We start from the raw sequence: 27,815 nt of genomic DNA on the forward strand, positions 1-27,815 counted from the left end.
CAAATCAAATAAAACAAGATGTCTCGACTAGGTGAGTAGTAGGATTTTTAGCCTTTCTTCAAGAGCCAATGCACAACTTAGATATTTAGTTGAGCGCAATGAAGTCTCCAAGCGGTTATTTACTAGCACGTTCAGAGAACAAGGCCTGGTTTACATTTACCTCTCTCAAACCAATAATCATCATGTGCAGAGGGATTCAGAAGATTATGCACAGGACAGAATGAACAGATATGAACGTATACTTCAGAAGAGCATACACAGGACAGAAGGCTTTGAATGTCAAAGGAAAAAGAAAAGTCCTTGCATCCTGAAGAGAAAAGTCAGCATGCTCTATGAGGTGCCAGACTCTATCAAAGGGAACAGTTTTGTCTAGGGAGCAGTTACTACTCAGAACCAAGAGTGCTTTTGAGTCATTGAAGTCAACAGAGCAAATCTACAGAATTCAGAAGCCATCAATATATGCCTTCCAAGATGGAGTTCAACATGAAACCTTAGAGATTTGGGGGGATGTGGCTAGTTCCAACCATACTCATCTATGAGCCTTGCTAGTTGGCAAGGACCAAACTATTCATGCTCCTGTTGATGTAACAAAGGGGTGTCATCTGAATGAAATACATCATTTGTATAGAAGGATAGCAGAACATTCAGAATGTGATTCCTGCTTTTATTCTTTCAGCCAGGAACAGCTTTTCTACAAGGCTAGGGATGAAGCAGGCAGCATCCTGGCTAGCACCATGTTACACATAAAATATCTGATAGACTGGACCAAGGCTCCATCTTGTTTAGCTCCCTGTTTCTAATAGTGGCCAGTCAACTGTTTGGTGGCGCATAAGTAGGGCCATGAAGAGAACAGCCTTGGCCTTCTGAAACTGTATGAAAAGCCTCAGTGCTGACTGAAGACTTCTTTCCTTCCAACTTCCTTGTAAGAGTAAATTCTGGAATAAGCATTTCTGCTTTGAAATAATCTGCATTTTACAGAGCCATTAGTCTCTAATTTAATTAGCTTTCAAAGAAAACTGATTAGCCTTTACATTAAATACAATACTTCCAAGTGAACTTCCTCACATCAAATTTTTTTTAAAAAAAGAATCCTACAGAAGTTTACACTTCAGTGAATGAGAAAGCAATAAACTTGTCACACAGTCTTGGGTTCTACTGCAAAGATCATTAGTAAGATCTTAACTACTTGACAAGTTATTGTTCATAAGCAAACAAAACAATAATTAATCTTGCTCCTAATTAGGCAGGTTGGTTTCTATGTGTATTAGGATCCTGGCATGACTAGGTTAGAAAAATGGCAGCAGCCAACCATATCTGAATCTATCATTTCTGCAGAAAAATTAAACTGATATTTTCCACACAATAGAAAAGATGACATATATACATCTAAATATCATAACACCTGAAAACATGTATTCCGCCCAGTATATTATAATACAATCTACTTGTGAAACTGGAAAGGAAACCTCTCTGTGAAAAAGAATAGGTTTTACAAAGCACTATTTCCATTCTATAATATCCTATATAGCAGGGGTTTCCAACCAGTGGTCTTCCAGATGTTGCTGAATTACAACTTCCATCATCCCTACCCATGATTTATTACAGCTAGGGATGATGGAGTTCAGCAACATCTGGAGGACCACTGGTTGGGAACCCCTGCTACATAGTTTTCTACCCAGAGGTGGGGACACAATGACCACACATTGATTAAGGCTTCCCAACCTTGGGTCCATAGATGTTGCTGGACTACACCTCTCATCATCTCCAGACACAATGGACAAACACGGGCCAACCTTCCACTCAGTGGGACACAGGCATGAGGGACACACTGGGGCTGCCGCACAAAGTGAAAGGTTGCCCCAATGATGTTGTGTAACAACGTAAATGCATCTGGGCATTTGCACAGCATTATTTCCATTGTGTCCAATGGGAGGGGAGCAGCATTGCACAACGGCCTGGATGCATTATTATTATTATTATTATTATTATTATTATTATTATTATTACATTTATATCCCACTCTTCCTCCAAGGAGCCCAGAGCGGTGTACTACATACTTAAATTTCTCTTTCACAACAACCCTGTGAAGTAGGTTAGGCTGAGAAAGAAGTGACTGGCCCAGAGTCACCCAGCTAGTATCATGGCTGATGGGGATTTGAACTCGGGTCTCCCTGGTCCTAGTCCAGCACTCTAACCAATACACCACGCTGGCTCTTTTGCACAACTGTCCTGTTATGCAACACCATCAGGGCCGCCTTTCACATTGCACAGCAGCTGCAGTGGGTGCCTAACACTGGCATTCTGCTGTGCAGAATGTCAGCCACTGTTTCTGAACTGAAGACAGACATTTGCTGTGTACAGACAGGGTGCACTCCAAAATATTCTGGCCATATTGGTGCAAATTCATTTTATCAGATGTACCAGAGCTAGACAGCACAAGCAGTAGCCTTAGATGAAGATCCAAGGTGGTAAACATATCTCCTGGTTGTACCACTTCAAACTGCAGGTGGGGGTTCACATAAAAATAATCCCCTTTACATACAGGTTGAAGGGTTCTAGCTTGGCCTTCTCCCTAATAGGTTAGTGCTCCACATGCAGTTAACGTTTTGTTTAGAATGGAAAAGCATTCAATTATGTGGGTCTTATTTATACAGCCCAGACACAGCTTGATCACTACATTAAGAGCTAGGCCCTAGTCATTAACAGTCACAACAAACTGATACTATTCCTTACCCACATGTGGTGTTATAAAATAATGCTTACATTGAGCAAAGCAATGTTTTTACAACAGCATTGTCACAAAAATCTGAATTCATCAAAGGAAAGAGAAGAAAACAAACTTGAGCTTAACAGAATGTTGGGTGGTGGGGACAGCATGTTTAAGCTGAAGGAGCAGCTAACAACAAAAGTTGATGCAGCCTTTACACCAGGATTTAGAGCACAATTTTGGCCTCCAACTGTTTGGGGGCTACAACTCCATCACCCCCAGCCAACTCTATCGCCCTGGCCAATTGTCTCAGGGATTATGGAAGTTGTAGTCCAACATCTGCAGGGGGGCCAAAGTAGCTTTAGCGCAAGAGACTCTACATGGTAACAGACAATTAGACACCACATTGATTTTGAGAACATCTGCAGCACAACTCAAGAGCAGTGGTACTCAGGTGCACTCTGACAACTCACGAGCTCCAAAATGTGTGAGAACTGGATTTTAAAACAGTTGGGTACTGCTACTATAAATATATATGTATTGCTTTTCAACCAAAGTCCTCAAAGTGGTTTACATAGAAAAACAAACCAATCAATCAATAAGATAGCAGTTTGTCCCAAAAGGGTTCACCATCTAAAAAGAAACAAAAAGTAGACACCAGCAACTACCGCAGGAAGGAAGCTTTGCTGGGTAGGATAGGGACAGTTGTTCTCCCTCTGCGAAATCTAAGAGAATCACCACTCTAAGAAGTGCCGTAGCAGGCGTAGGTGAGGAGGGGGTCATTCCCAGGAAATCCATATTGACAAATTGGCCCTAGTGCTATTGAGGCCTGGCTGACACCAAAGGAGAACATGGACTCCAGATAGACTGAGAATTCATATGCTTTAGCGATTTCATTGTTTTTTAAAAACATGCAATACAGCCAAACTATGTTTTGATTTTGTATTATCCTTAACATTCAGATGTAATTAACCCAGGCACATAAGATCAGGGGGAATGAGTGTGTGGAGTAGTGTATAGCCCTATGGCCTTCTCCCAGTCCCTTTATCCCAGATGGTGTTATGTCTAGGAACTGAAATGTTCCATGCTCCAAAAATAAATCTGTTTAATAGCAATTCCTCCTTCTCAATCACTCTGAAGAATCTATTGCCCCAGGATAATTTAATAGCTGCCACTATGGGAAGAGCTACATGGATTTCTTAGTAAGATTTTCTGAATGAATCTGTTTACCCAGAGGGCCTTTCAACTTCATCAAAGCCTGTCCCAGCCACACTTCAGCTTTTATATAAATAATACTCAGGTTATTCAACACTGGCAATTCACAGCTTCTAGGATGCTAAAAACATTTTAACAGTAAAACAAGTAAAAAAGGTTCCTGAAATATTGCAGTCATACAGGAGAACCATATACTGTAATCACAAAAAAATACTGAAGACTCTACAAATAAACAGCCACACATTTCTGTCAGCAGAAAATGGCTGAATAAAAGGAAACACCTTTCTTATTTTATTTTGTCTGATACTGAGTTTGGGAAGGAGAGCTAGTCTTGTGGCACTGAGCATGAATTGCTCCCTTTGCTAAGCTGGGTATGAACATAATAAGAACATAAGAACAGCCTTGCTGGATCAGGCCCAAGGCCCATCTAGTCCAGCATCCTGTTTCGCACAGTGGCCCACCAGATGCCGCTGGAAGCCACAGACAGGAGTTGAGGGCGTGCCCTCTCTCCTGCCACTACTCCCCTGCAACTGATACTCAGAGGCATCCTGGTATGCCAGGATGCCAAACCAGGTATGCCAAACCAGGTATGCCCTGGTTTGCATTTGGATGGGTGACTAAATATGAGCACTGTCTGCTGTAAGATATTCCTCTTATGGGATGGGGTCATAGCTCAGTGGTAGAGCATCTGATTGCACACAGAAGGTCCCAGGGTTCAGTCCTTGGCATCTCCAGATAAGGGTAACTCCTGCCTAAAACCTTGGAGAGCTGCTATCAATCAGTGTAGACAATACTGAGCTAGATGGACCAATAGTCTGACTCAATTTAAGGCAGCTTCCTGTGTTGCAGAAAACTGTTTAGCAAATCATGTAGTTTTCTATGAGATTGTGTGTGTGTGTGTGTGTGTGTGTGAGAGAGAGAGAGAGAGAGAGGGAGGGAGAGAGGGAGAGGAATGCTTTAGTTTTCTCTTGATCCTATGATTTGCTGGAATGGGTATGTGCTATCTAAACTGGACCATCGTAAACTCTCCGAAATAATTCCTATCCCCATTCTTGCATCAAACCATTTGAGGAGCGGGGGTGGGGGGGACAAAAAGTGAAAGCTGATATGAATACAAAGCTCTCTTCTGTAGCTCCAGATGTCATATTAATTAGACATATAAACCCTGCTGTTTTTGTTGAATCTTCCTCTCTTCAGTATTCGTAACTGATCATTGATGGAACAACTATTTCATACCTGTTTTTCTAAAGATATTCTCTTGAGACTGGGCCAGTCTTATGACACCAGTAGCTGTATCCCTTACTATCTGCTCTTCACTCTGCAGCAGCTGAATCACACATTTCCAAAGGAGCAGCGTATCGGACAGACCTGAGTATTTACAAAAAAGGGATGTTAAGGCTGACTTTTAAAAACACATTTGCAAAATCAACATAGTGCACCACCTGTCAAAAACTACAACATTTCATTTTTAAAACTGAGTAGAAAACTGGATAATATCCCATAGAAGACTTCCTAGATGTTATAGGTTTTATAATGCAGTGTGTTCTCCTTTGCTTTTCATTTCAGTCTCGGCATATCCTACCTATTTGTGGCACAGAACCACATATCTGTAATTTAGAATTTGAAATGAGAGGAGGGGGTCCAATTCAATGCCACAAGTAAGGCAAGATATGCCGAGATGGGTGGGTTTTTTTACACGCCCAAACTTGACATACTGTTACCGGAAGTCAGACTCCTGTGTGATTCCGGGGCGGTGGCAGCTTGCAGTGACTCTGGGCCAGTCACTTAACTCTCAGTCTAACCTACCTCACAGAGGTCTTGTGAAGATCAACATAACCATGTCTGGGTTCCTTGGAGGAAGAGCAAGATGTAAATGTACCACATGCACAAATACCTAAGATTCACAGTAGCATCTCTTTCTGCTTCTAAAGACTCAACATAGGCATGACTGAGTTAAGTTCTTTCTTAAGTTCTTTCAATCCTAGTGTAAAAGTTAAACATGCTTAGTTCTCATACTGAAATCATTAAATTGTTTTAAATGCTCAACTTGGGCTCATTTGTGCTGATTAATCCTGCCTATTTTACTTACCTAAGAAAAGCTTCTGACTGGTCAGGAAAATTGGTGTAACGCTCACAAGAATCTCTGCAACAGCCAGTCTGAGATCTGTTTGTTGTTCGTCTCCACAACAATAAGTGACGATTTCAACCCATTGTTTCATCTCAGATTTCACCTCCTATAAGAACATTAAGACTGACCTTAGAAGCCTATAATGCAACAATAATGAACTCTTAGAATCACTACACAAAATACTGATTATATAATCCAAGTTAACGTTAACTAAAGTCAGTAAGAACAGCCAGTTACTAGGCTTGGACAAAAACTTTGGCCTCCAAGCTAAATCATTCTAGCCCCACACAGAGGCAGCTGCTCCCAATGCTTACCTCTCTGCAGAGCAATCCTGTGCACAGCACCAATGAGGGTGGCTAAAGGGATTGCAGCCATGCAAAGTCTCAGTGACGTCATGGAAATCCCATGGAATGGCATGCATGGAAGGATGGAAAGTGTACACCTTCCTAGCGCTTTCCCTGCACAGCTTTCCACAGCTGCAGATGCTCTTAAGTCGCTCCCCAGTGCTGTGTAGAGGATCGTTCTGCACAAAGGTAAGCACTGAGAGTGGCTGCCTCTGCCCGGTGCCAATGATCCAACTTTGACACTTTGAGGCCTACCATCTTTGCACAGGCCTACCAATCCCTACACTGAAATGTGTTTTTCCATTGCACCCTAACATTTCCTAAAAAGCAACAAACAAGCACAAAATATTACACTCAGACTGACTTCCGCAGAATCAGAGTTTCATATGACATAGAAAAAGAAACCCAAACCACTGAGAGTGATACATATTTTGAATGAATAAAAATAAACACACTGTAATCCATCAGTCTACACTGGACATCTGCACTGTTGTTTTGCAGACATTGGGAGTGCAAAACTAGGCTAAGGCAGCCCAGCCCAGTTTCTTGCATATGAACCACTGGGAACAGACATGATCTCAGCGGCACCACGGCGGAAAACCCACTTGTGGAACCTCCCTCCAAAACAAGGTTAGAAGAGTGAGCACTCTCCTAATCTCGTTGTTTTGATAGTCTGACAGCCGAGGCACCCTCAGGGAGGGAGAGTCCCCATAATGCACCCTGCACCTCACAAGGGTGTTACTGGAGCTCGGGGGGGGGGGAGGTGACGTGAGGCAACACGCCCCGGCACCCTGACCCTCAGAGCTACCGGCAGCAGCCAGTGCTCATCTGGATGGGCAATCTATCCAGTGCCGTAGCTATAATAGGGCAAGGGGAGACAGTTGTCTGAGGGCCCCCAGAGGCAAGACACATGACTGACTCCCCCAGCCATGCACCCGCCTGAGCTTCCTTCAGTTGTATTCATCCTCCAAAATTGATGTGAGTGTTAAGACCTGGAGCTACCAGAACGGCATGTCTTTCTCTCGTACCATTAAACGACTTGCCTCGTCCACAATTTACAAAAAATAATAATTTAGGATGGTGTTCTATTGTGGCACATAGGTTAAGATTTCTTAACTTCATGAGCTGAGCTTCAGTGAGATGGGGGGCATTTTAAAATCTTGTCTCTGGGCCCACTCCAACCTTGCTACGCCCCTGGATCCACCCACCCTAGGGAAGCCAAGCCAATGGATCATCTGTGGGGAAGTAAGCTCTTCAGGGCTTTCTCCCCGCAAACCCTACAGCCTTTTCTCGCTGTTTGTGAGAAAAGGCTCATTGACACTCTCATGTAATTCTGCAGATTTCAATGTAAAACCAGCTTACAGGCTGCAGCCTTAGACTCAGGATTTTGCATATAAGGAGCTGCTAATTGTATAGGTTCATCAAAATGAAGAGAGCATTTAAATGCCATTCTGCAGAGAAGAAACTCTAAATTTCATTTATCACAACAAATCTGATACTAAAGCTTTAGCATTATTAAACTACATTCCCTTACCTCTTGCCCATTTTGTACAAGCTGGATGACCAACTTTGAAGCAAGCTTAAGGGACATACTTTGGATTTCAGTGCTGCAAAAATAAAGGTTTAGCACACACAAAAAATTAAATGAGAAATACATATTGCTGTAGCTTTGACATCTAAGACAACTGGAACTCAGTTGAGCAGCATATTAAATCGCTCCTCATTTCTTACACACATTTCTCTGTTAGTTGAAGTCAGAATGAAATCTAACCCCATTCAGTTATGGCTGCTCTGCACCTGAATATACAACCAGATGAAGAATTGCTGTGTTTAGGCATGAGGAAGTGGGGCGTGCCTTATGAATATGGAATTGTACTAAAATACATTAAGTCCCAATCATGGCCAAACAGTTTATAAAGACTTGGTGCAAATTTGCAACATAACATCTATGTAGCTCTTGTGGATGGTCACACTTCCAATGCCGTTTTTTACTTTCCTGCTGTTTCTTCCTATCTAATAATTTCCTTTAAAGTACGTATAGCGAAGATGTGTGTAGTGAGGCCTTCTGAACTCTCATGCTAAATGAATGTCATTAATTTTTTACTGAATATTAAAAAGAAGATCCTTGTTAAATCCAAAGCAACCATTTTTGCATCTCTCAACTTAGCAATCTACCCCATTCCATTACCCAATCAATATTTCCCAGAAGAACACAATCAGTTTTGGGGGGAAAGAACCAACACACCCCAACATTTTTACACAGTGAGGAAATACTAAACTAAAGCCCATTTATTCAAAAAGGGCTTTTTGCACTGGGGTGAGACATCAGCAAAACAGTAACATTGAATTAAAGAACAACTCTAGAAAAATCTACCAAGTTATCCCACCCACTTGGATTTATCTCTCCTGTAGAATATGATTCCTTCTTTAAAGGGCTTCAACCCAGTTTTCAGTTACAGGTACAGAAAGTGATGGCCAGAACGATATAAAAATTATGCTTTGTTACACCCAAGCCACCTAATGGTGCAGCGGGAAATGACTTGACTAGCAAGCCAGAAGTTGCCAGTTTGAATCCCCGTTGGTACCTATATCGTGCAGCAGCAATACAGGAAGATGCTGAAAGGCATCATCTCCTACTGCGTGCGAGAAGGCTATGGTAAACCCCTCCTGTATTCTACCAAAGGAAACCAAAGGGTTCTGTGGTCGTCAGGAGTTGACACCGACTCAACAGCACACTTTACTTTACATGTAATAATCAGGCAATTGCGGTATAGCACATTTGGAGAGCTTCCAGGTTGCAGGACTATATGCCAGAAAAAAGATGATTGAATTATAGCTCTAATTTTAGAGAAGACTAAATTAATTACGTCAATGGCATCTTTCCAAAAGGACTTAATAACAGAGAGCTCTCAAATCAATTTAAACCCCTTCCTATTCCGCATTAAGTATAGTGGCTATTGCATCTTATATGAGGTGCAATTTTAAGGTATGAACCTCAATTAGTGAAAAGATCTAAACATTGTTGTGAAGCATTTGAGAATTTCTTGTTAGCTCATAATGTTAGAAATGCTGTTTGCTCCTTAGCTGCTAGCAGTGACTGGTGAATTTGTCAGATCTCTAGCTTTTATCATTTCCAGCATGCTAAGTAAAAAAAAAAAAGTGAAAATGCCAATGTATATTTAAAACTTTTAAAAAACTTAATAAACATTTACATTAGGTTATATACGTTACCCCCTGTTAACTAGGCAAAGGGGCACCTTTTAAAGTGATGACTCCTCTAGAAGAGGGAGAGCAACTGTTTCTGTTCAGTCTATTACAGTGTCCCTTTTAATAGACTGAAAAGCTGTTGATGGTATCTCCCTAATGTTTCTTCTTAGATTGTGAAAGCTTTTGGGACACAGAGCCATCTCCTCTTTCCTTTTGCTATGTAAAGTGCTTTGTGACTCTTTTTTGTTGAAAAGCTGAATATCATAATAATAATGATTTGCCAAAGTCAAAGAAATTTTAATGATTAAAAAGCAGACTTGCATGGCAATTGCATAAAGTTGTACGCTGAACCTTAAGCCCAATTAACAATTATTATATTTTATTTATATCCACCTTTCTTCCATTGTGGAACTCCAGGGAATTTACATGAGGTTTCCAGATGGTCTCCCATCAAAGCACTGACCAGTCCCATACTTTCAGCTAGGGATGCACACGAATTGATTCAGCGCAGGCTGCCGAATCGTTTCGGCAGGGCGGGAAGTGGTAGATTTAAGCAGGAGTAAAGCAGGCCCTTATCTGCTCTTCCACTGCCCCACCACTTTTCCAGAAAGGCAGGAATGAGGCTCTGACATCCTGACAAAGGCAGTGTGGATGTGTGCGTGCTGTGTAGAGCTTCTCCACTGCATCTGTGGTGGGGGAGTGATTTTTGGCAATCTGCCAGAAGTTCTTCTGAAATTATGTCCCTGAGGGTCAGGTAGAACACTTCCAGAAACAGAGACGTTTGCTGAAAACTGCTCCCTACACCACACATTCAGAGGGGTACAGGGGAAAATTCCAACAGCATTGACAGTGGCCCACTACAGCAAGGATGCTGTTCCCACTGTGTCCTTGCTGTGTTATAGTCAGGATGCCAGTCAGGATTTTTAAGCCTTTGTGCAAGTATGGGTCAAAATGAAGATGAACTGTGCAGCAAAACATGGCTATTTGAATGCTTTGATGGTGGGACTATACATATTTGGATGATGTAATAGGCTAAGCTTAATGCTGCCTAACCATGAAGGGGTAGCATTGATAGTTCTAAAGGTGCACATCAAGGTGAATAATGAGAATTACTGAAGACAGTCCTTCATACTAACTATTTAAAAAGTATTATGGTAAACTCTTACATTTGGTAGATTAAAGCCACCTTCATCTAGAGCAGGGATTCTCAACCTTGGGTCCCCAGATGTTATTGGACTTCAACTCCCATAATTCCCAACCAAAGGCAACTGGGGCTGGGGATTATGGGAGTTGAAGTCCAACAACATCTGGGGACTGAAGGTTGAGAATCCCTGATCTAGAGGAAGTTGCATCTTTTAAAATCCTTTTAAAGACATCAACTACTCATTAAAATGTTGACTATTTTGTCAGAATAGTTTTGTAGAATAGGAACTGGCAGTCCACTTGAAATATAAATAAGTTTAGAGATGATTGAGTTCATCTTGAGTATGTTCACTTTCAACAGATCATTGTTTAAAAATCCATGTTGAAATCTACTGAGTTTTTAGGAACCCAATGACCTAGAATAAGTCTTGCTATCTCTCTGGTATCTTTAGGAATTGAATGAGTAGGAAACCTTTGTCTTGTTCCAGTTAATTTTATATCCAAACAATTCTCCAATATTACTAATTAGCTGTTTGAACGAGGAAATTAAATGTTCAGGATGTAAAAGAACGAGTACAGCCACCTATGTTTGTGTTTATGTTTGTACCTATTGGATCTACTGACTGCCCTTATGCTGTCTAATAGCACGTTAGAGGTCCAACTACCCAATAAAGTAGTAAGGACAATAAAGGACAATTCTGTACAGTAACCTAAAGATAACTGAGAGAATTCTAGTGACAATTATTTTAGACATTAACTGATCCAGTTAATGATACTGATGGGGAAATTACAATTTCATAATATGGTCAACAGTAAATTGCAATGAAACCTATGAAAAGTTTCCGGTGTCAAGCAAAAGAACCCAAAGCTAAGTTTTAGATGTTCTGCTGCATTATTTTGGCTACTCTGCTGAAATCAAGTTGATTAAGTGCCTCAGATGATTGATCCTTGCCAGCCTGCTATGACTCTTAGGTGATTCAGGTGGATTTGATAAATAATTTTTTTCAAATGCTCTTACTGATGTAATAGACAGAATTTTAGCATCTGCATGAATAGATGAGATTGGTTTGTAAATGGAACAGTGGTGGCTGGTGCAGGCACCGCCAGGGGGAGGGCAGGAAGCACCTTTAAGTGTAAATTAGTAGGTGCCAACTTCCCATACCGCCACACCCGAAAGCTCTTCCCAGCAGTGGCATGCCACCCAGTACCCACTGTGATGGAGGATCGGCTCTGCCACTCAGCTGGTGGAGGCCATTTGTGTGGCCAGGAAATGGCCTCCATGCACGTGCGGAGGCCAGCTGAGTGGTGGAGTCAATCGCCCGCCGCAGCAGGTGTTGGGCTGTACACTGCTGCTGGGAAGAGCTTTCAGGTGCGGTGGTACCGGAGGTAAACACTTAATAATTTACACTCAAAGGTGCTTTCTGCCGCCACTTAACTGGGTCTTTACCTAGTGATGGATTGGCCCCATTCATTAAGCTTATTTTTAACCCTGAAGGTAAAAAAATGTTAACCCCAAGTTAAAAAATTTTTTAATACACAATAAAATAAACCAGGGCAGAAAAACTTCTTTCAATAGTCTGTATCACTCTAATACAAATCTGTCAGATCCCTGGGAGCTTTCTAGACTACATTTTATCAGTTGCAGCATCTACTTTAGAGTAAATCGTTGGAAATGTTAAGTTGGATATATTTTTATCTGAAAGAGATGACATGTTTTGAAAAAGGTGAATCATTGCTAACTAGGATAAATTGATACCTGTCTCAACAACAGTTCCCAAAAACCTGCTTTATTTGAACAATTGCTTGTTGATCTCCAATTGATGGTATATACAGTTTTGACATTTTCTTAGTCAGTATGGCTCTTTCTTCAGATGCCTAAATCTGGTCAGGGGAACTGTCATTGCTTCCTCTAAATAATTCTAGGAACTGGAGTTTGGTGAGGGTGTCAAGAATTCTCTGGTAGAAGCACAACTATTCCCTGAAAAGAGAACACGACTATTAAAGATGGTTTAACTGTGTTGGCTAGATACTCCATGAATCTCTCTCTTCTTCAAGAAGGTTGAAACAGCTATCATAAAAGCAGCCTCTAGTGGCCAAAGGAGCATCTGTACAACTATGCCAGCACTTTTTCAATTTAGCATTGGGAAAATAGACACGTCTAAGCTGAACAATATGCACATCCATGTAGCACTTTTACAGAGAAGTAGCAAGTGATAAGTTGCTGTACCTTATTGCAAGTTCAATGCTTAGTTTGTTGGTAGCGTACCTTTTGTGAAGTGCTCACAGTAAAACGTCTAGGTAATAATTAAATTATTATGTAAAAGGTAGGAGTATGCACGGTTCGGTCCGGGCACAATGTAAAAGACCGCTGGACCGGTTCGGAGGTCCGGGAGGGTGAGGGCATGTAGCTTTAAGGGGTGGTGGTAGTATTTTCCCCGCCCCCCTCCGCTCTTCCCCCTCCGGTGCTGGTGCGTTTTAAAATCTTCCTGGGGCGGCAGAGTTCCTCCCTGCCACCTCTGCCCCCGTCGTTGTCATCCAAAGCCTTCAAAGGAGTACAGCTAGCGGTGTGCATGCACCCTGCGCGGCACGCGCCACATACGTCATGGCACGCACGCGCCAGCGTCGGAGACAAGCACGCGCGCTGTGCAGGGCGCATGCACACCACTAGTTGTACTCCTTTGAAAGCTTTGGATGACAACGACGGGGGCAGGGGCGGCAGGGAGGAACTCTGCCACCCCAGGAAGATTTTAAAATGCACCAGTGCCGGAGGGGGAAGAGCGGCGGGGGGGAGTACTACCACCACCCCCTTAAAGCTACATGCCCCCCAGTGCCGGACCACGCCTCCATGGTTCCGTGCACATCCCTAGTAAAAGGGCTATCAGATTTTAAAATTAGGTAGAAAGCACAGAGATGTTCTGTGTTCATCAAATATTATTTCTTCTCAGTGGGTAGTCTGCAAACATTTATAGACAAGAAAAACAAAGACCAGAGACTATACCTGTCAGATGCATCCACAATATTCATAATCCAACAAAAGAAATCCGTTTGGTTCATATTTATGGCATCTTCTGACTTTGAAAGCACAATTCCAATATCCATACAGTGCAGAACTTCTAATGCCTATTTGTAGTTTAAAAAAATAAAAGATCTGTCAGCTAAGAATTCTAAACCTAACGATCCCTATGATCTGAAATTACTCTCCTTTATTATGGAAGATTTATCTGCCTCTGAGGAAGAAAAACAAAAACCTGCATGTGTTCACCTTGTAAAAACATTCTGGATGCGTCTCTTTTACAGCGATCTTAAGAAGAATCTCCTCCAAACCAGACAGTAGACACAACAGGCCACGTTCTTCTTCTTCAGTCACATGTTTGGAATTCACTTGCTTCAACCACCGCAGAGTTGCATCTAAGACCAATAAGCGCACTTCGTGGAAGTCAGAATGTAGCAGATGAGCAACTGACAAACAAGGGCTCACTATTTTCTCTGTGGCAAGGACATTTAATCCAGGAGCAGCAGTCATGGAGAACATAGATATGAAGAGTTTGGTGATGCTTTGGAGATACTGTGCAAGCCCTGGCACTGCAGGAGAGTGGTTAATACCCGTTGCCAGTTCAGAATTAGATATAATTGCGCCCATTTTCTCCCTAAACCTGAGGAATTCTGTTCCTGAAATGAAATGGATGAGAGTGGTGGGATAAAGAAAGAAAATGACCTTTGGTTATTGCAGGTGAACACTTAGGGCACAATTCAACCCAACTCAAATACATTTAAGTCCCATTGATTTCAGTGGGAGAATTGAAAACATTTTTATATGAAAAATGGGCCGTTAGAAGTCAAAATAAATTGACAAAGAAAGTGAGTGCACACTTCAAGGCACTGAGCCCCAAACTCAATTTTACCAGTGCTGTAGATTGATGATTAATTCTTTAGACCGTGATAAACATTTTACATGTTCAGAATATAGGTGGACATGTAAGCAAAACATCAAATTCTTCCACACAACACTGGCTAAACTATTAATAGGTAGATATTGTTGGAAAACCCCTGCCACCTTTGCAAACATACATATACTTCTTTCAGAACTAGAGAGAAATGAGCAATCTGTCATCCAAAAGGAGGGCGAGGATGAGGAGCATTAAATAGGGATAGCATTTCACATTTCTCTATGCCCAACTTCTTTTCTTGGATGATTTTCAGTTGTCTGTAGACAACTAGAAGTTTAATTATTTGAGTCTAATTTTTATATTTCAAGTAACATGCTGTGGGCACTGGAAGCCTCAACTATTAAATCTTGCCATAGGGCCAGTTGGTAAAATCACTGTTCCAAATCAGTGCCTTAAAAAACAAACAAACAAAACAAGGGCCTGGTGTGGACTGCCCACACTCTGTGTGTGTGTGTGTGTGTGTGTGTGTGTAAAAAACATATTTTATTCATTTAACATATTTATATACTGCCCCAAACACCACAACAAAAACAACAAATTAAAAAGTTAAAACATTACAACAATTTAAAATTTATGTTAAAACTATTAAAAACCATCAAACTATTAAAACAGTTTCTAATTAAAAGCCTGGTTGAACACATGCGCCTTGATTGCCTTTTAAAAAGTTGTAAGATATGGAGATGCTCTTATTTCAGCAGGGAGCATGTTCCAAAGCCTTAGGGCAGCAATGGAGAAGGCCCATCCCTGAGTAGCCACGAGACAAGCCGGTTGCAACTGCAAACGAACCTCTCCTGATGATCTCAATGGGGGATGTGGTTCATAGCGAAGAAGAAGTTCTCTTAAATACCCAAGGTCCAAGCTGTTTAGAGCTTTATAGGTTACTAGTATTTTTCAGCCTGTTAAATTAACAGGCGCTAGTCTCTGCCCTCAACCGCCGCCTCCTCCCACCCGGGCCCACCGCCTCCTCTGGCTGAGAGTGGCGATTCTTTTCTGAGAACCTCTACCCTCCCCGCGGCCGGTCCGGTTCCGCGGCCGCCGCTTCCGGCCTTCCCGCGGCGGCCACCACCGCCAGCGGGCCCAGTCTCCCTGCCGCGGCCGCTTGGCCGTGCCGTGTACTCTGGCCTCGGCTCCGCCGCCGCCTCGGCCGACTTCCTCCGCCGTCTCCTCCCCCCTGCCCGGCTTTGGCAGCGGCCGGGCTGGTCCCGACGCTGCCGCATCTACTCTTCCCGGTCCCTGCTTCTCCTGTTCCTGGACCGGACCTGCCGCCGTCGCCATTGGCTCCCTGCGGCTGGGCACGCTGTCGCCACCTCTGGCCTCCTGGGTGGGCGGAGAGTGCCGCCCCCGCCACCAAGAGTGCTGCCCACCCCCGCCGTCTTTCCCTGCCCGGCGGCCTTTCTGTGGCCGGGCGAACAACTGGCCAACATGGCCGCCTGGTGCCGGCGGTCGTGTCTCCCTCGGCCTGTTCTGGGCATGTACTTTGTGAATGCCCAGAACAGCCCAGGGAGACACGGACGCAGACACCAGCCTTCTAAGACACGGATGCACACCGAGGGATCTTATTATAGAGGATAACCAAGACCTTGTATTTTGCCCAGAAACCTATCGGCAACCAGTGTAGATCTTTTAAGACAGGAGTGATATGATCTCTCTGAGATGACCAAGAGACCAACCTAGCTGCAGCATTCTGGATCAACTGCAGTTTCTGGACTACGTACAAAGGCAGCCCCATATAGAGAACATTGCTGTAGTCAAGTCTGGAGGTGACCAGCAGATGTACTACTGTTCTGAGGTTATTTATCTCAAGAAATGGATGCAGCTGGCGTATCAGCCGAAGCTGATAAAAGGCATCTCTGGCCACTGCCTCAGCCTGGGACACCAGGGAAAGGTTTGCATCCAGAAGCACCCCTAGACTGCATACCTTTTCCATCTGGGGAAGTGTGACCCCATCCAGAACTGGCAGATCAAACTCATCTCCTGAGTCCAGACCCTGCACAATAAGTACCTCCATCTTATCTGAATTCAGTCTCAGCTTGTTATCTCTCATCCAGCCCATCACAGCCTCCAGGTAGTCGTGTGCATGGTTTGGTTCGGAGGCCATTGTCAAGGCCTCCGAACCGGTCCGGAATTCCAGGGGTTCGGTTCGGCCCGGGGGGGGATGGGTGTATTTAAGGGGGGGTGGTAGTACTTACCCCCCCTGCCGCTCTTCCCCCTCTGGCGCTGGTGCTTTTCAAAACGTTCTTGGGGTGGCAGAGTTCCTCCCTGCCGCCCCTGCCCCCGTCATTGTCCTTGCGAGCTGAAAAGCAGGAAGAGCTGGTGGCGCTCATGCAACCTTAGCAGCGCACACGCTTGTCTCTGCTGCTGGCGTGCGCGTGAGCACGCACGCCGCAAAGGCACATGCACGCCACCAGCTCTTCCTGCTTTTCAGCTCTCAAGGACGACAACGGGGGCAGGGGCGGCAGAGAGGAACTCTGCCGCCCCAAGAACGTTTTGAAAAGCACCAGCGCCAGAGGGGGAAGAGCGGCGGGGGGGGGAGTACTACCACCCCCCTTAAAGCTACACACACACCCGTGCTGAACCACCCCGCCGCGGTTCTGTGCACATCCCTACCTCCAGGCAGGCATTTAGGGAGGTTATGCCTTCTTCTGATGATGTTGATGTGGAGAAAAAGGTTTGGGTGTGATCAGCATACTGATAACACCCTGCACCAAATCTCCTGATGATCTCTCCCAGCAGTTTCATGTAGATGTTAAACAACATCTGAGACAATACGGAGCCCTGAGGGACACCATACCGAAGTTCAGATTTTGAAGAACAACAGTCCCCGAGGGACACCATCTGGAATATGCCCATGAGGTAGGAGTGGAACTACTGCAAAGCAGTGCCTCCTACCCCAAACCACTCAGACGCTCCAGAAGAATACTATGGTCAGTAGTATCGAAAGCCGCTGAGAGATCCAAAAGGACCAACTGAGTCACACTTCCTCTGTCAATTCCCAATTGGAGATCATCCAATATGCAGAAGGCTGCTACAGTGACAGTGTGGGAGCTCCTGCAACCAGTAGACTGTTTGTTATTTTTGCTGCCCCAAGTGAGAAAAAGACTGATGTGTAGGAAATTCCAAAAATCCATCACTCCAGGTGTGGACTTTATGCAACACATGCACAGGAGACATAGCAGGGGAAGCGGGGAGGACAGGAGAAATACCATAATCCAGCAGCTCATTAGGGTAGCTTTGGCTGAGAGTCAAAGTTCATCACCTATTGCTCTTTCTCTCTTTCTCTTTGTTAGAACAGTACAGGCAATCCCTTTCCCCTTCCCAGTGGTCTTCTGTTTGGTTGGAGAGAGGAGGACTAAGCAAACATAAATGTTCTCGCACATCTCTGGATTGCTGTTTACATGTTTGTATCATCTCAGACCACAACCAAATGTTTCTGACTTTCTCTTATCCTCTACATGTTGTACAAATTTTCTTTCCCAGAAAAATAAAAATCTCATCTCAGATGAGTGAAAAGTATTCATGTTTTTACCTTTGACAAAAAATCCTTCCCGACTTCCATTTACATATTTATTTTTCTGCCTAACTTAAAACAAACTCTTTTCCTTGGCTAATGCCATAACTTTTTATTAAACCAATACACACATTAATTTCCAAAGTAAATGTCTGGCTCTGTTCGTAAGATGCATTAAAGAGGCATTTCTGTTTACAGACAAAAATATGCTGTTAAAAGGATCAGCCATTGAACAGTTTTCCTATATCAGGATGAACAAAAATGCGACAGGAACAGAAAGGGTTGGGAGGTAAAAATCCAAAGCCAGCTGGGTTGGGGAGGGGGGTGATCAAGCCCAAATTATCACACACTGATAATTCGGGCTTGATTACAAGGTGTATGGCTTGAAAGACAAATTAGCTCTGCTTCAAATCAAGATGGCTGATTTTTAAATGAAGTACCCAAAGAATATGATTAAGCTGCTTTAAGTCAGAGTTCATTGGTGGCTTGAAAACTCAGCAAAAATGATGTTAAGATCAGAAGCAAGAAAACTTTATTTTTAAATGAGATGGCATTCCATCCTATGCAAAAGAAAAGGGGGATCACATCTTAAGATTGTACAAGCCATCTGCAGTTGCAGTTTTTATAAGTATATAAGTGCATCTTTACTGATAAATAAAGCAACAGTGGCCCACATGATGCACAGAGTTACGGAGCTGTAACACTGCTCCCCAAAACTGCTGCAGACTTCAAAGGCAGCCCCAATGTCGCTTTGAGACAGCCATTAGAGAAGCAGCGTTTCCACAGGTTTCCCCAATTGCAGCAGTGAGGAAATCTGCAGAAACGCTGCTTCTGCAATCACCGCTTCAGCAGTTGCTGCTTCAAAACAGCATCAGGGCTGCCTTTAAAGTCTGCAGCAACCTGGCTGTGTGCATGTGCAGTGTTATAGCTCCATGATACTGTGCATCATGTCAGCCAGCATATTTTTAAAGATCCTGTCCAATTAATTGGGTGCACATTTTTAATAAAAAGGGGTTTGAATAAATTTAATTTCACAAATTAATTTATTAAACTTTGCAGCCAACTGCTGATGATCCTTTCAGAGTTAAATTCTGAAGGTGGACAGATGTATGCTGGAGGAAATATGTCAACATTCCAGAAATACATTTATAACTAACAGATAGCATCCAGGTTAGTTAGTCATGATGCATTACTATTGATATCAATGACAAATGACAAATGTTAGTCATTATGAACATAAATCCCATTCATTTCAATGGGATAGTAATCACTAGCTTTGTCTGGATTCTATCCAGTGACTTTAAAAAGTACAGCCACTACTTTTGGAATGGAAGACGCTTATTAATCTAAGATTATTTATCTGTGAAGGACTGCTACTTCTTAAAACCAATATTACATCAGGCCTTTATTAAAGTTTTATAAGTTTATAAGTCCAAGACTGTAAGATGCTAAGGATGTGATCCACAAACTTATTGAGTACTTCAATGGGACAACATAAGCTTAAAAGGCAAGTATTCAGACATAAGTAAAAACAAGACACTGATAAATGGGGAAGAAATCTAGATAGCAGGAAAAAATGAGCAAAGTATATTATAGGAAGGTGTAGTTATTTAAAGTGTGACATTTACATGAACATAACCAGAACATTCTCTTTTCAAGACAAAATCCACTGTGGTTACACAAGAATGCAAGACAACAACTTTGTTATCAAGGGCTAAGAATTACTATTCTTAAGTTGGATCTAAAGTACTTGTACGAAACTTTGATATTAAACTAAGATATTTCTGCCTTGTTATTTTAGTACATGTCAAATGAAGTATTTTCTACAAAAAAAAAACATGCTTTGATGTGAGAACTCTGTATGTTTATCTATTATCTGTTCTCTAACAAAACACAGTGATACTTTAAAATTAAAAGTCTCTTGCCTTTCTGTACACAACGGTGGCCCTAAAACAGGTGAAACGTGTTTCATTTGAACAGCGACAGCTGCTTGACATTTAGTATTAGGTGAGGTTTGAAGTCATGTATATTCCAATGCAGAGTTGGCCAAGCATTCTGGCAAGTCAAGTCCACAGTATGAGAAAATAGCCCTCTACTGTGTACTACATTGAAACTGACTGCCAGGAAATTTAGGACCAACAACAGGAAGTACTTTTTCACACTGTGCATAATTAATCTATGGAATTCTCTGCCACATGATGCGGTAATGGCCACCAGCTTGGATAGCTTCAAAAGAGGTTTAGACAAATTCATGGAGGAGAGGTCTATCAACAGCTACTAGTTGGAGGGCTATAGGCCACCTCCAGCCTCAAAGGCAGGATGCCTCTGAGTACCAGTTGCAAGGGAATAACAGCAGGAGTTAGGGTATGCCCTCAACTCCTGCCTGTAGGCTTCCAGCAACATCTGGTGGGCCACTATGGGAAACAGGATGCTAGACTAGATGGGCCTTGGGCCTGATCCACTAGCTCTAAGCTTATGTATATCATGTAAATTTATTTATTTATTTATTTATTTCTATACCGCCCTTCCAAAAATGGCTCAGGGTGGTTTACACTGAGAAATAACAAATAAATAAGATGGATCCTGTCCCCCATGACTTTCAGATATTTTGTCTCTCGTCTGCTGAACCAGGGACAGCAGCACTGCCATCCACGATTTTTAAAATTTAATTTAATTTAATTTTTTAACATTTATATCCTGCTCTTCCTCCAAGGAGCCCAGAGTGGTGTAATACATACTTGAGTTTCTCCTCACAACAACCCTGTGAAGTAGGTTAGGCTGAGAGAGAAGTGACTGGCCCAGAGTCACCCAGCTAGTATCGTGGCTGAATGGGGATTTGAACTCGGGTCTCCCCGGTTCTAGTTCAGCACTCTAACCACTACACCATGCTACAGTCTTCTGCTACCCATGCCATAGGCTGGCCACTGATGTTATAATGTGCATTACTGGATCAGAAAAGGGCAGTCATAACCATCTGCACATAATCAGCAACACAAACCATTCCTGTTGGAATAAAAGGCCCAAATTGTCAGACAAACTGTCACAAAAACATGGAAAGCATATAAAAGTCATTCACACAACCTTTTGTTGGGCTGGGGAGGGTGGTGGTGAAGTGGAGCTTCCAGCTTTGTGGTTCACATGCCCACACGACTGATGCGACCATGAGCCATGCAGCATTCTGGAGGCCAGGAGAACGCATCCCAACCTCCAGATATTCCACAATGCACCACGCAACAAGCCTGGTGTATTGAATGATTGCCCCATGAATCAGCGTTCTAGGCGCCCAGGTCTGTGTCTAATGGACATAGCCTGAGCATTCACACAACCCCATACTTGGGTAAAAGGTTGGGTAATATTCCTGGGCTACCTGAGGAGGCAGCACCAGGATTAGCCTCAATCTCAATGCTTCACATGAACAGCCCTACCCAGGTAGGGCTGCCCAAGCCTGGGTTGAGCTGCTCATGTGAACAGCCTCACAGTCTTATACCATGTAAGAATACACCAACTTGCTATGTTCAGAATCAATTCAACTGCAGTCTAAGGATCACACACACACACACACACACACACACACACACACACACACACACACACACACACACCTATCCATTCCAACAGGATTTTAACACAGTACTGTATTATTGTTGAGTTTCTATTAAAATGGCTATGTAAAAACGAGGAAAAAAAGGATGGTTGTCCTTTCATTTGTCAGCCAAGAGTGGGTGGGTTCTTTGGATAGAACGTTCTCCATATCCTCTTGCAAATCTGTACTTTGGAGCCAAAAGGCTGAAGGGGTTTTAAAATGAGACCAGGAAATTTAAAACAACCCTTAAAGAAGAAGCTGCTGGTTGTTCAGTTTTCTTTAAAGAGGATCCAAGCAAAGAAACTCCACAGAGACAGAAGATGGCAAGATAAAGTAGTGGTTCTCAAAGTATGGGGAGGCAAGCCCATCACCCCACCCAAAGGAATGGCTCAGTTGCCTCCCAGCCCCGTGCTCACCCAGGCCCCGAATCAGACCGAAACACCCATGCATTCCCTGTCAGCTGCCACTCCTCGCCCTCTCTCCCCACTCAATATCCAACATGCACAGCACTAAGGATGAGAGCAGCAACCGAACTTCCCAGGGCTGCGTAAACGGGATACTAAATGAGAGGCACACTTGCACTCTGATTAGGCATCAGGGCGCATGTGCACCTCTAACTTGATATCCAGCTCACACAGTGCTGGGAAGTTTGCCTCTTTCCTTGTTCGAGAGAGGAGAGAGGCGATCAAACCCCCCAGTGCCACTCAAATGAGGCAAACTTCACAGCGCCATGCAAGCTGGGTACTAAATGAGAAGTTTGCATGTGCCCAGATTAGGCACTAGAGCACACATGTCCCTCATTTAGTATCCAGCTTGCACGGCACTGGGAAGTTTGGTCGCTGCTCTCATCACTAGGAGGAGATTGAACTTCCTAGTGTTGTGAGAGCTAGATAACCAGCGGGGCGGGGAGTGGGGGCAGCAACATAGAGGAGTGCAGATGAAGGGGAGTGCCACTCACCCCCAGCCCCACACCCTCGTAGCGATGGCCCTGTGGGGAGGATCCGCCCTCTCAAGAGCGGGGGCACAAGACAGTTGAAAGGGTGGCCATGATGTTCCAACTGAGGGAGAGGAAACCAAGGAAATGGAGCCAGAGGCAGCAGCAGAGGCTTAGTTTCAAAGCCACCAGAACTGCTATGTTCCTACATTGTTCCTATGTCAGCCATAAGGAAGGAAGGATATGGCAGTGCCTCACCCTCTTGCCTTCTTCCCTGGCTGACTGATTTTTAGGAAGGAGTAAGGCACACCAGACAAAACATATGAGTTCTTTGACCTGATTTTTTTTTTTTTTTTGGAAAGCTTTAAAAACAGCTGTCCAGCCCAAATTGTTGGCCGGGTGTGGTGGTGGATTTTTAGTCCTTCCCCCTTGCACCATTTTTAGCCTGCTTTCCAGTAGGCATTCTATGTGCGTGTCTGTGTGTCCCCTCCATCAACTTCACAACAACTGGACCAATATGAACCAAATAGAGTAAAGTCGTAGGGACACATTGGGGCACCTCAATGCCGTCGTTTGTGATGATGTCACCCACCCAGATCCAAGATGGCAGATTTGGTCTGTATGTCCCCCCCTATCAACTTCACAACATCTGGAAAAATATGAACCAAACAGAGTACAGCTGTAGGGACACATAGGGACACCTCAATGGTGTAGTTTGTGATGATGTCACCCACCCCGATCCAAGATGGAAGACATAAAAATTTGAGGCACAAGTGGGCTAACTTGTAAACCGCTTAACCGATTTGAACCAAATTTGCTACAGCTGTAGGGACACATATGGATGTCCAAATGGTGTGGTGTGTGATGATGTCATCAACTCCCATTCAAGATGGCGGCCGCATGAACATCTGATGTTCAAGCGGACTAATTTGTGGACTGTCTAACCAATTTAAATCAAATTAGGTACAGCTGCAGTGAGTGATACACAGGGACACCTCAACAACGTAATTTATGATGATGTCATCCACACCGATTCAAGATGGTGGATGTGCAAAATTTTGAGACGCACGTGGGCTAACCTGTGAACCGTTTAACCTATTTGAGCCAAATTTGCTATAGCTGTATGGACACACAGGGATGTCCCAATGGTATAGTTTATGATGATGTCATCCACCCCAGTCCAAGATGGTGGACGTGTGAACATTTGAGGCGCAAGTGCACTAACTTGAGGACTGTCTAAACGATTTGAACCAAATTTGGTACAGTTGTAGTGAGTGACACACAGGGACACCTCAATGGTGTAGTTTGTAATGATGTCATCCACCCTAATCCAAGATGTAGGATGCATGAATATTTGAGGTGCAAGAGATCTAACTTGTGTACCTTGATTTCAACCAAATTTAGACACAGTGAAAGGAAAGTAGGCTGATTAGTTCTTACTAGAATTTGTTCCTGATTGAAATGGCCCCTTCCTCCTGCTGCTGAGGTCTGTGCCATCTGTTTGCTGACAACACCAAACACTCCCTCCCTTTCCAAAGGATTCCAAGAATGCAGTAGACTTCCTGAACTGATTTTTTGGTTTTGGTTTTGTAGGGGGACAGTTTTTTCACCAGCTGTGCCCTTTTCCTGGAAAAAGTATTTCTGGCCACTATTGCACATGCATTAATCACATCCTGTTACATACTCATGAAATGGCTGCTTGATCCCACTGCTGAGGTTTGTGTCATCAGTTTGCTGATGACACTGAATGCTCCCTCTCTTTCCAAAGGATTCCAGGAATGTGGTAGTTCCTGAACTGATTATTTATTTATTTATTTATTTATGGGGGAGCGGGGTCAACAGCAGCTCCAGACACTGTTGCACATGCATTAGTTACTTCCTGTTAGATAACAGTCAACATGGGCCTGCCTCTGAAATGCGTTCAGAAACTTCCGTTGGTACAAAATCCCACTGCCAGGGTTTTGACTGAGATCTATTCTTTGGAGCACCCAACTCCATTATTATTCACTCTTTTCTGGTTCATTTTCAGGCAAAAAACCAAAATGCTGGCAATGATCTTTAAAATCCTAAATGGTTTCGGATCAGGATATAAGGACCACCTTACTCCTTGCAATCCTGCCCACTCAATGAAGTATCAAGGGAGGCTCTGCCTCATGTGCCTTTGCCATTAGAAACATGGCTGATGGGAACTCAAGTTACAGTGTCCAGATTGTGAGGCTTTTTACACCAGGAAGTCTGCCTGATCCCTTCTTTATTAGCATCTCAGTCACCTGTGACTACTATCTGTCTTGCTGCACTTTTGCGTTAATTAATTTTGCTTCCCTCTGTCATTTTAGTTGCTGTTTTTTGCTTTTCTATTGATTTGTTTTAGTGGATTTGTATATGATCACTGCAAGCCACCTTCGAGCTCCCTTTGGGGTCTGAAAAGTGGGGGGTGGGTTAAATATTGTAATTAATAAATAGACATGGGGTGGGGGGAGACAAGTATTCGTAGTGTACAGCTTACCCCACCCTAAGGTGCTATTAGTGGTTTTGGTGGTGATGTCGGAGAAGGATTTCAATGGGGAAAATGACACAGCAGAAAGGATTTAAACACCCCTTCGCCAGCATCACAGTCCAATCTGCCCACCTCTCCATAGCTGAATTTAAATGGTGGAAAATCTGTTAAGAGATCTGATCACAGATTTCCTGTATATCATCTAGTTTGGCCCTGACATGCCCCGTTTTAGTTCTTTTCCATCCCCAGTGTTAGGTTAGTGCCAAAATCCACAGATGCTTGAGCACACAGCAGTTAGCTGCATACACACAGCTATGTGCACTGATTCTGTTTGCTCTCTTGTCAAAAAAGAAGGCTTTCCGGGGGTTGGGCTGAAATCAGGAAGTCTTGATGGGCCTTGAATTCAAAAAGTTTGAGAAACACTAGATTGAAGCAGTTTTGACCGTCCTCCTCCAGAATCCCTTCAAAAAACAAACAAACAAAAACCCAAACACCAGAATATTTAGTTTCTGAGTTGTCTTCAAAGAAAGTCCAGTGTAAAGAGCAATGGGGTAGTCAGGTGATTATGTTACAAAAGCATGAAAGAAGAGTGCTAGTGTGGAATCTAAAAGAAAGTTTCATCCACAGTCTTTTCACACTACAAGAGTTGATCCGCCTTGTTCAAAGCCATTCTCAAGTAAGGTAGGCAGGGGTAAAGGTATCAGTGTTGAGGGAGAAAAGTGAGGAGATTTAGTTATAGCAAACTAAATAAATCTATAAAGGTCTATAAAATCATGAGGTCTATAAAATCATGCATGGCATGGAGAAAGTGGAGAGATTCTTTTCCCTCTCACACAACACTAGAACCAGGGGTCACTCCATGTAATTGATTGCCAGGAGGTCTAGGACCAACAAACGGAAGTACTTTTTCACACAACGCGTGATCCACTTGTGGAACTCTCTGCCACAGGATGTGGTGACAGCCAACAACCTGGATGGCTTTAAGAGGGGTTTGGATGACTTCATGGAGGAGAGGTCTATCAATGGCTACTAGGCAGAGGGCTGTGGGCCACCTTCAGCCTCAAGGGTGTGCCTCTGAGTACCAGTTGCAGGGGAGTAATGGCAGGAGAGAGGGCACGCCCTCAACTCCTGTCTGTGGTTTCCAGCGGCATCTGGTGGGCCACTGTGTGAAACAGGGTGCTGGACTAGATGGGCCGTGGGCCTGATCCAGCAGGGCTGTTCTTATGTTCTTATGTTCAAAAGATTACTTCCTGAAATATGTAGCAATATAATCTTAGGCCCAACCCTATTTTCACACAAGATGTACATTTTTTCCCCTCAACATGGTGGCAGAATGAAAGCAGAAGTCACTTTCAAATAAAAATTTAAACTTTGCTCTACATTTCTTGCGAATGTAAAGGTAAAAGTATCAGGAAAGATGGCCTTTTGTACAAAACTAGTTGAATATACCTATCCAGAAACCCATCTGCACTTTTATGTAATTTATGACATAACAGAAAGGAAGAACGTGTTTTAAATTTATTCAGATGAAATTTGTTAAATTAATCTAATTAGACCATATAATAAAAACACATTTATATGTGCTGCCAATGTTTTTATACTCTTAAATTTTCTGGCCACACTACAGAGATTTAAGCAAGGAAAGTAAAAATGTCATCAGCATAAACTCTTATATTTATTCCTGTCACGTATGTAGGTTTAGAGCTGCAGGGTATATCGTCATTTCTTAATGGTTCTTCATGGATTTTGCCATTTAACTATTCTCAGTTTCATTAAAATAGTATTTCATAGAATCATGAAGCTGGAGATGGCCTTGTGATACATCTAGTTCAAGGCCCTGCTCCATACAGGGAACCCAAAGCTAACAAATGGCTGTCCAGCCTCTGCTTGAAGACCCTTCACTAAAAGGAGAGCTGCTTGCCACACTCGGTACTTGGTTCAGTTGTCAAACTACTCATATCCCTGCTGAGCAAAGAGGCACTGTCAAAAAATGGCGATTCTCTTATATCTGGAACGCGCTTCCTAATGGAATTAAGAGTTTCCCCTTCTCTGAATGTTTTTAAGAAGGACCTGAAAAAAACATTCCTGCTAAGTAGGCTTTTAGTTTATAGTTTTAAAGCTTCGGGTTTTGGAGTTTTTATTTGTATCTTTAAATCATTTTAATTGTGTCAATGTTTTAATGCTGTTTAGATTGTGAACCAGCCAGGGACCTTTTTGTATGGGATGGTACAAAACTGAAAGAAATTACTATTATTATTATTTCTTGTTTACACAGTCAGACAAGTGTTATTGACTGGTTTGTTTTATCCAGACATCGGGTCCTTCCCAAGGACCTGGGATGGCTGGATTTTATTATCAGTGTTGTTGCTGCTGTTATAGATATCGTTGCAGAATATAGGCTGTTCCCAGTAAAGCTGCTTTTTGTAATTGGCTGATGGTGATTTCTGTGGCCCCTATAGTGTTGAGCTGCTCTTCAAGTTGTTTTGGAATTGCACCTAGGGTGCCAAATACCACTGGGATTATTTTGGTGTTTTTCTGCCACAGCCTTTCAATTTCAATTTGTAGATCTTTGTATTTTGTGATTTTTTTCTATTTCTTTTAT

At 43.1% G+C, this 27,815-nt stretch overlaps 1 protein-coding gene and 1 long non-coding RNA gene across 13 annotated transcripts in view; one reads left to right on the forward strand and one right to left on the reverse strand.

The window, feature by feature from the left end:
• Nucleotides 1-27,815, reverse strand: part of THADA (THADA armadillo repeat containing) — a 239,717-nt gene that overhangs the window by 26,640 nt on the left and 185,262 nt on the right. For 7 of the 10 annotated variants that reach the window (XM_053311582.1, XM_053311600.1, XM_053311611.1 and 4 more), the window contains 5 exons: nucleotides 14,007-14,413; nucleotides 13,743-13,864; nucleotides 7,929-8,001; nucleotides 6,012-6,156; nucleotides 5,159-5,290 (listed from right to left, as the gene is read on the reverse strand). In XM_053311582.1, coding sequence (XP_053167557.1) covers nucleotides 5,159-5,290; nucleotides 6,012-6,156; nucleotides 7,929-8,001; nucleotides 13,743-13,864; nucleotides 14,007-14,413 — 879 coding nt within the window. Of the gene's footprint in view, nucleotides 1-5,158; nucleotides 5,291-5,728; nucleotides 5,773-6,011; nucleotides 6,157-7,928; nucleotides 8,002-12,506; nucleotides 12,723-13,742; nucleotides 13,865-14,006; nucleotides 14,414-27,815 lie in introns of those variants that run through there. The other 3 variants (XM_053311644.1, XM_053311591.1, XM_053311653.1) reach the window with 3 other exon arrangements.
• The window catches only part of LOC128351817 (uncharacterized), a 57,259-nt gene that overhangs the window by 16,925 nt on the left and 12,519 nt on the right, over nucleotides 1-27,815 (forward strand). The gene's annotated exons all lie outside the window — the stretch shown is intronic.

Source organism: Hemicordylus capensis, chromosome 1 (assembly GCF_027244095.1).
Source record: "Hemicordylus capensis ecotype Gifberg chromosome 1, rHemCap1.1.pri, whole genome shotgun sequence".
NCBI lineage: Eukaryota > Metazoa > Chordata > Lepidosauria > Squamata > Cordylidae > Hemicordylus > Hemicordylus capensis.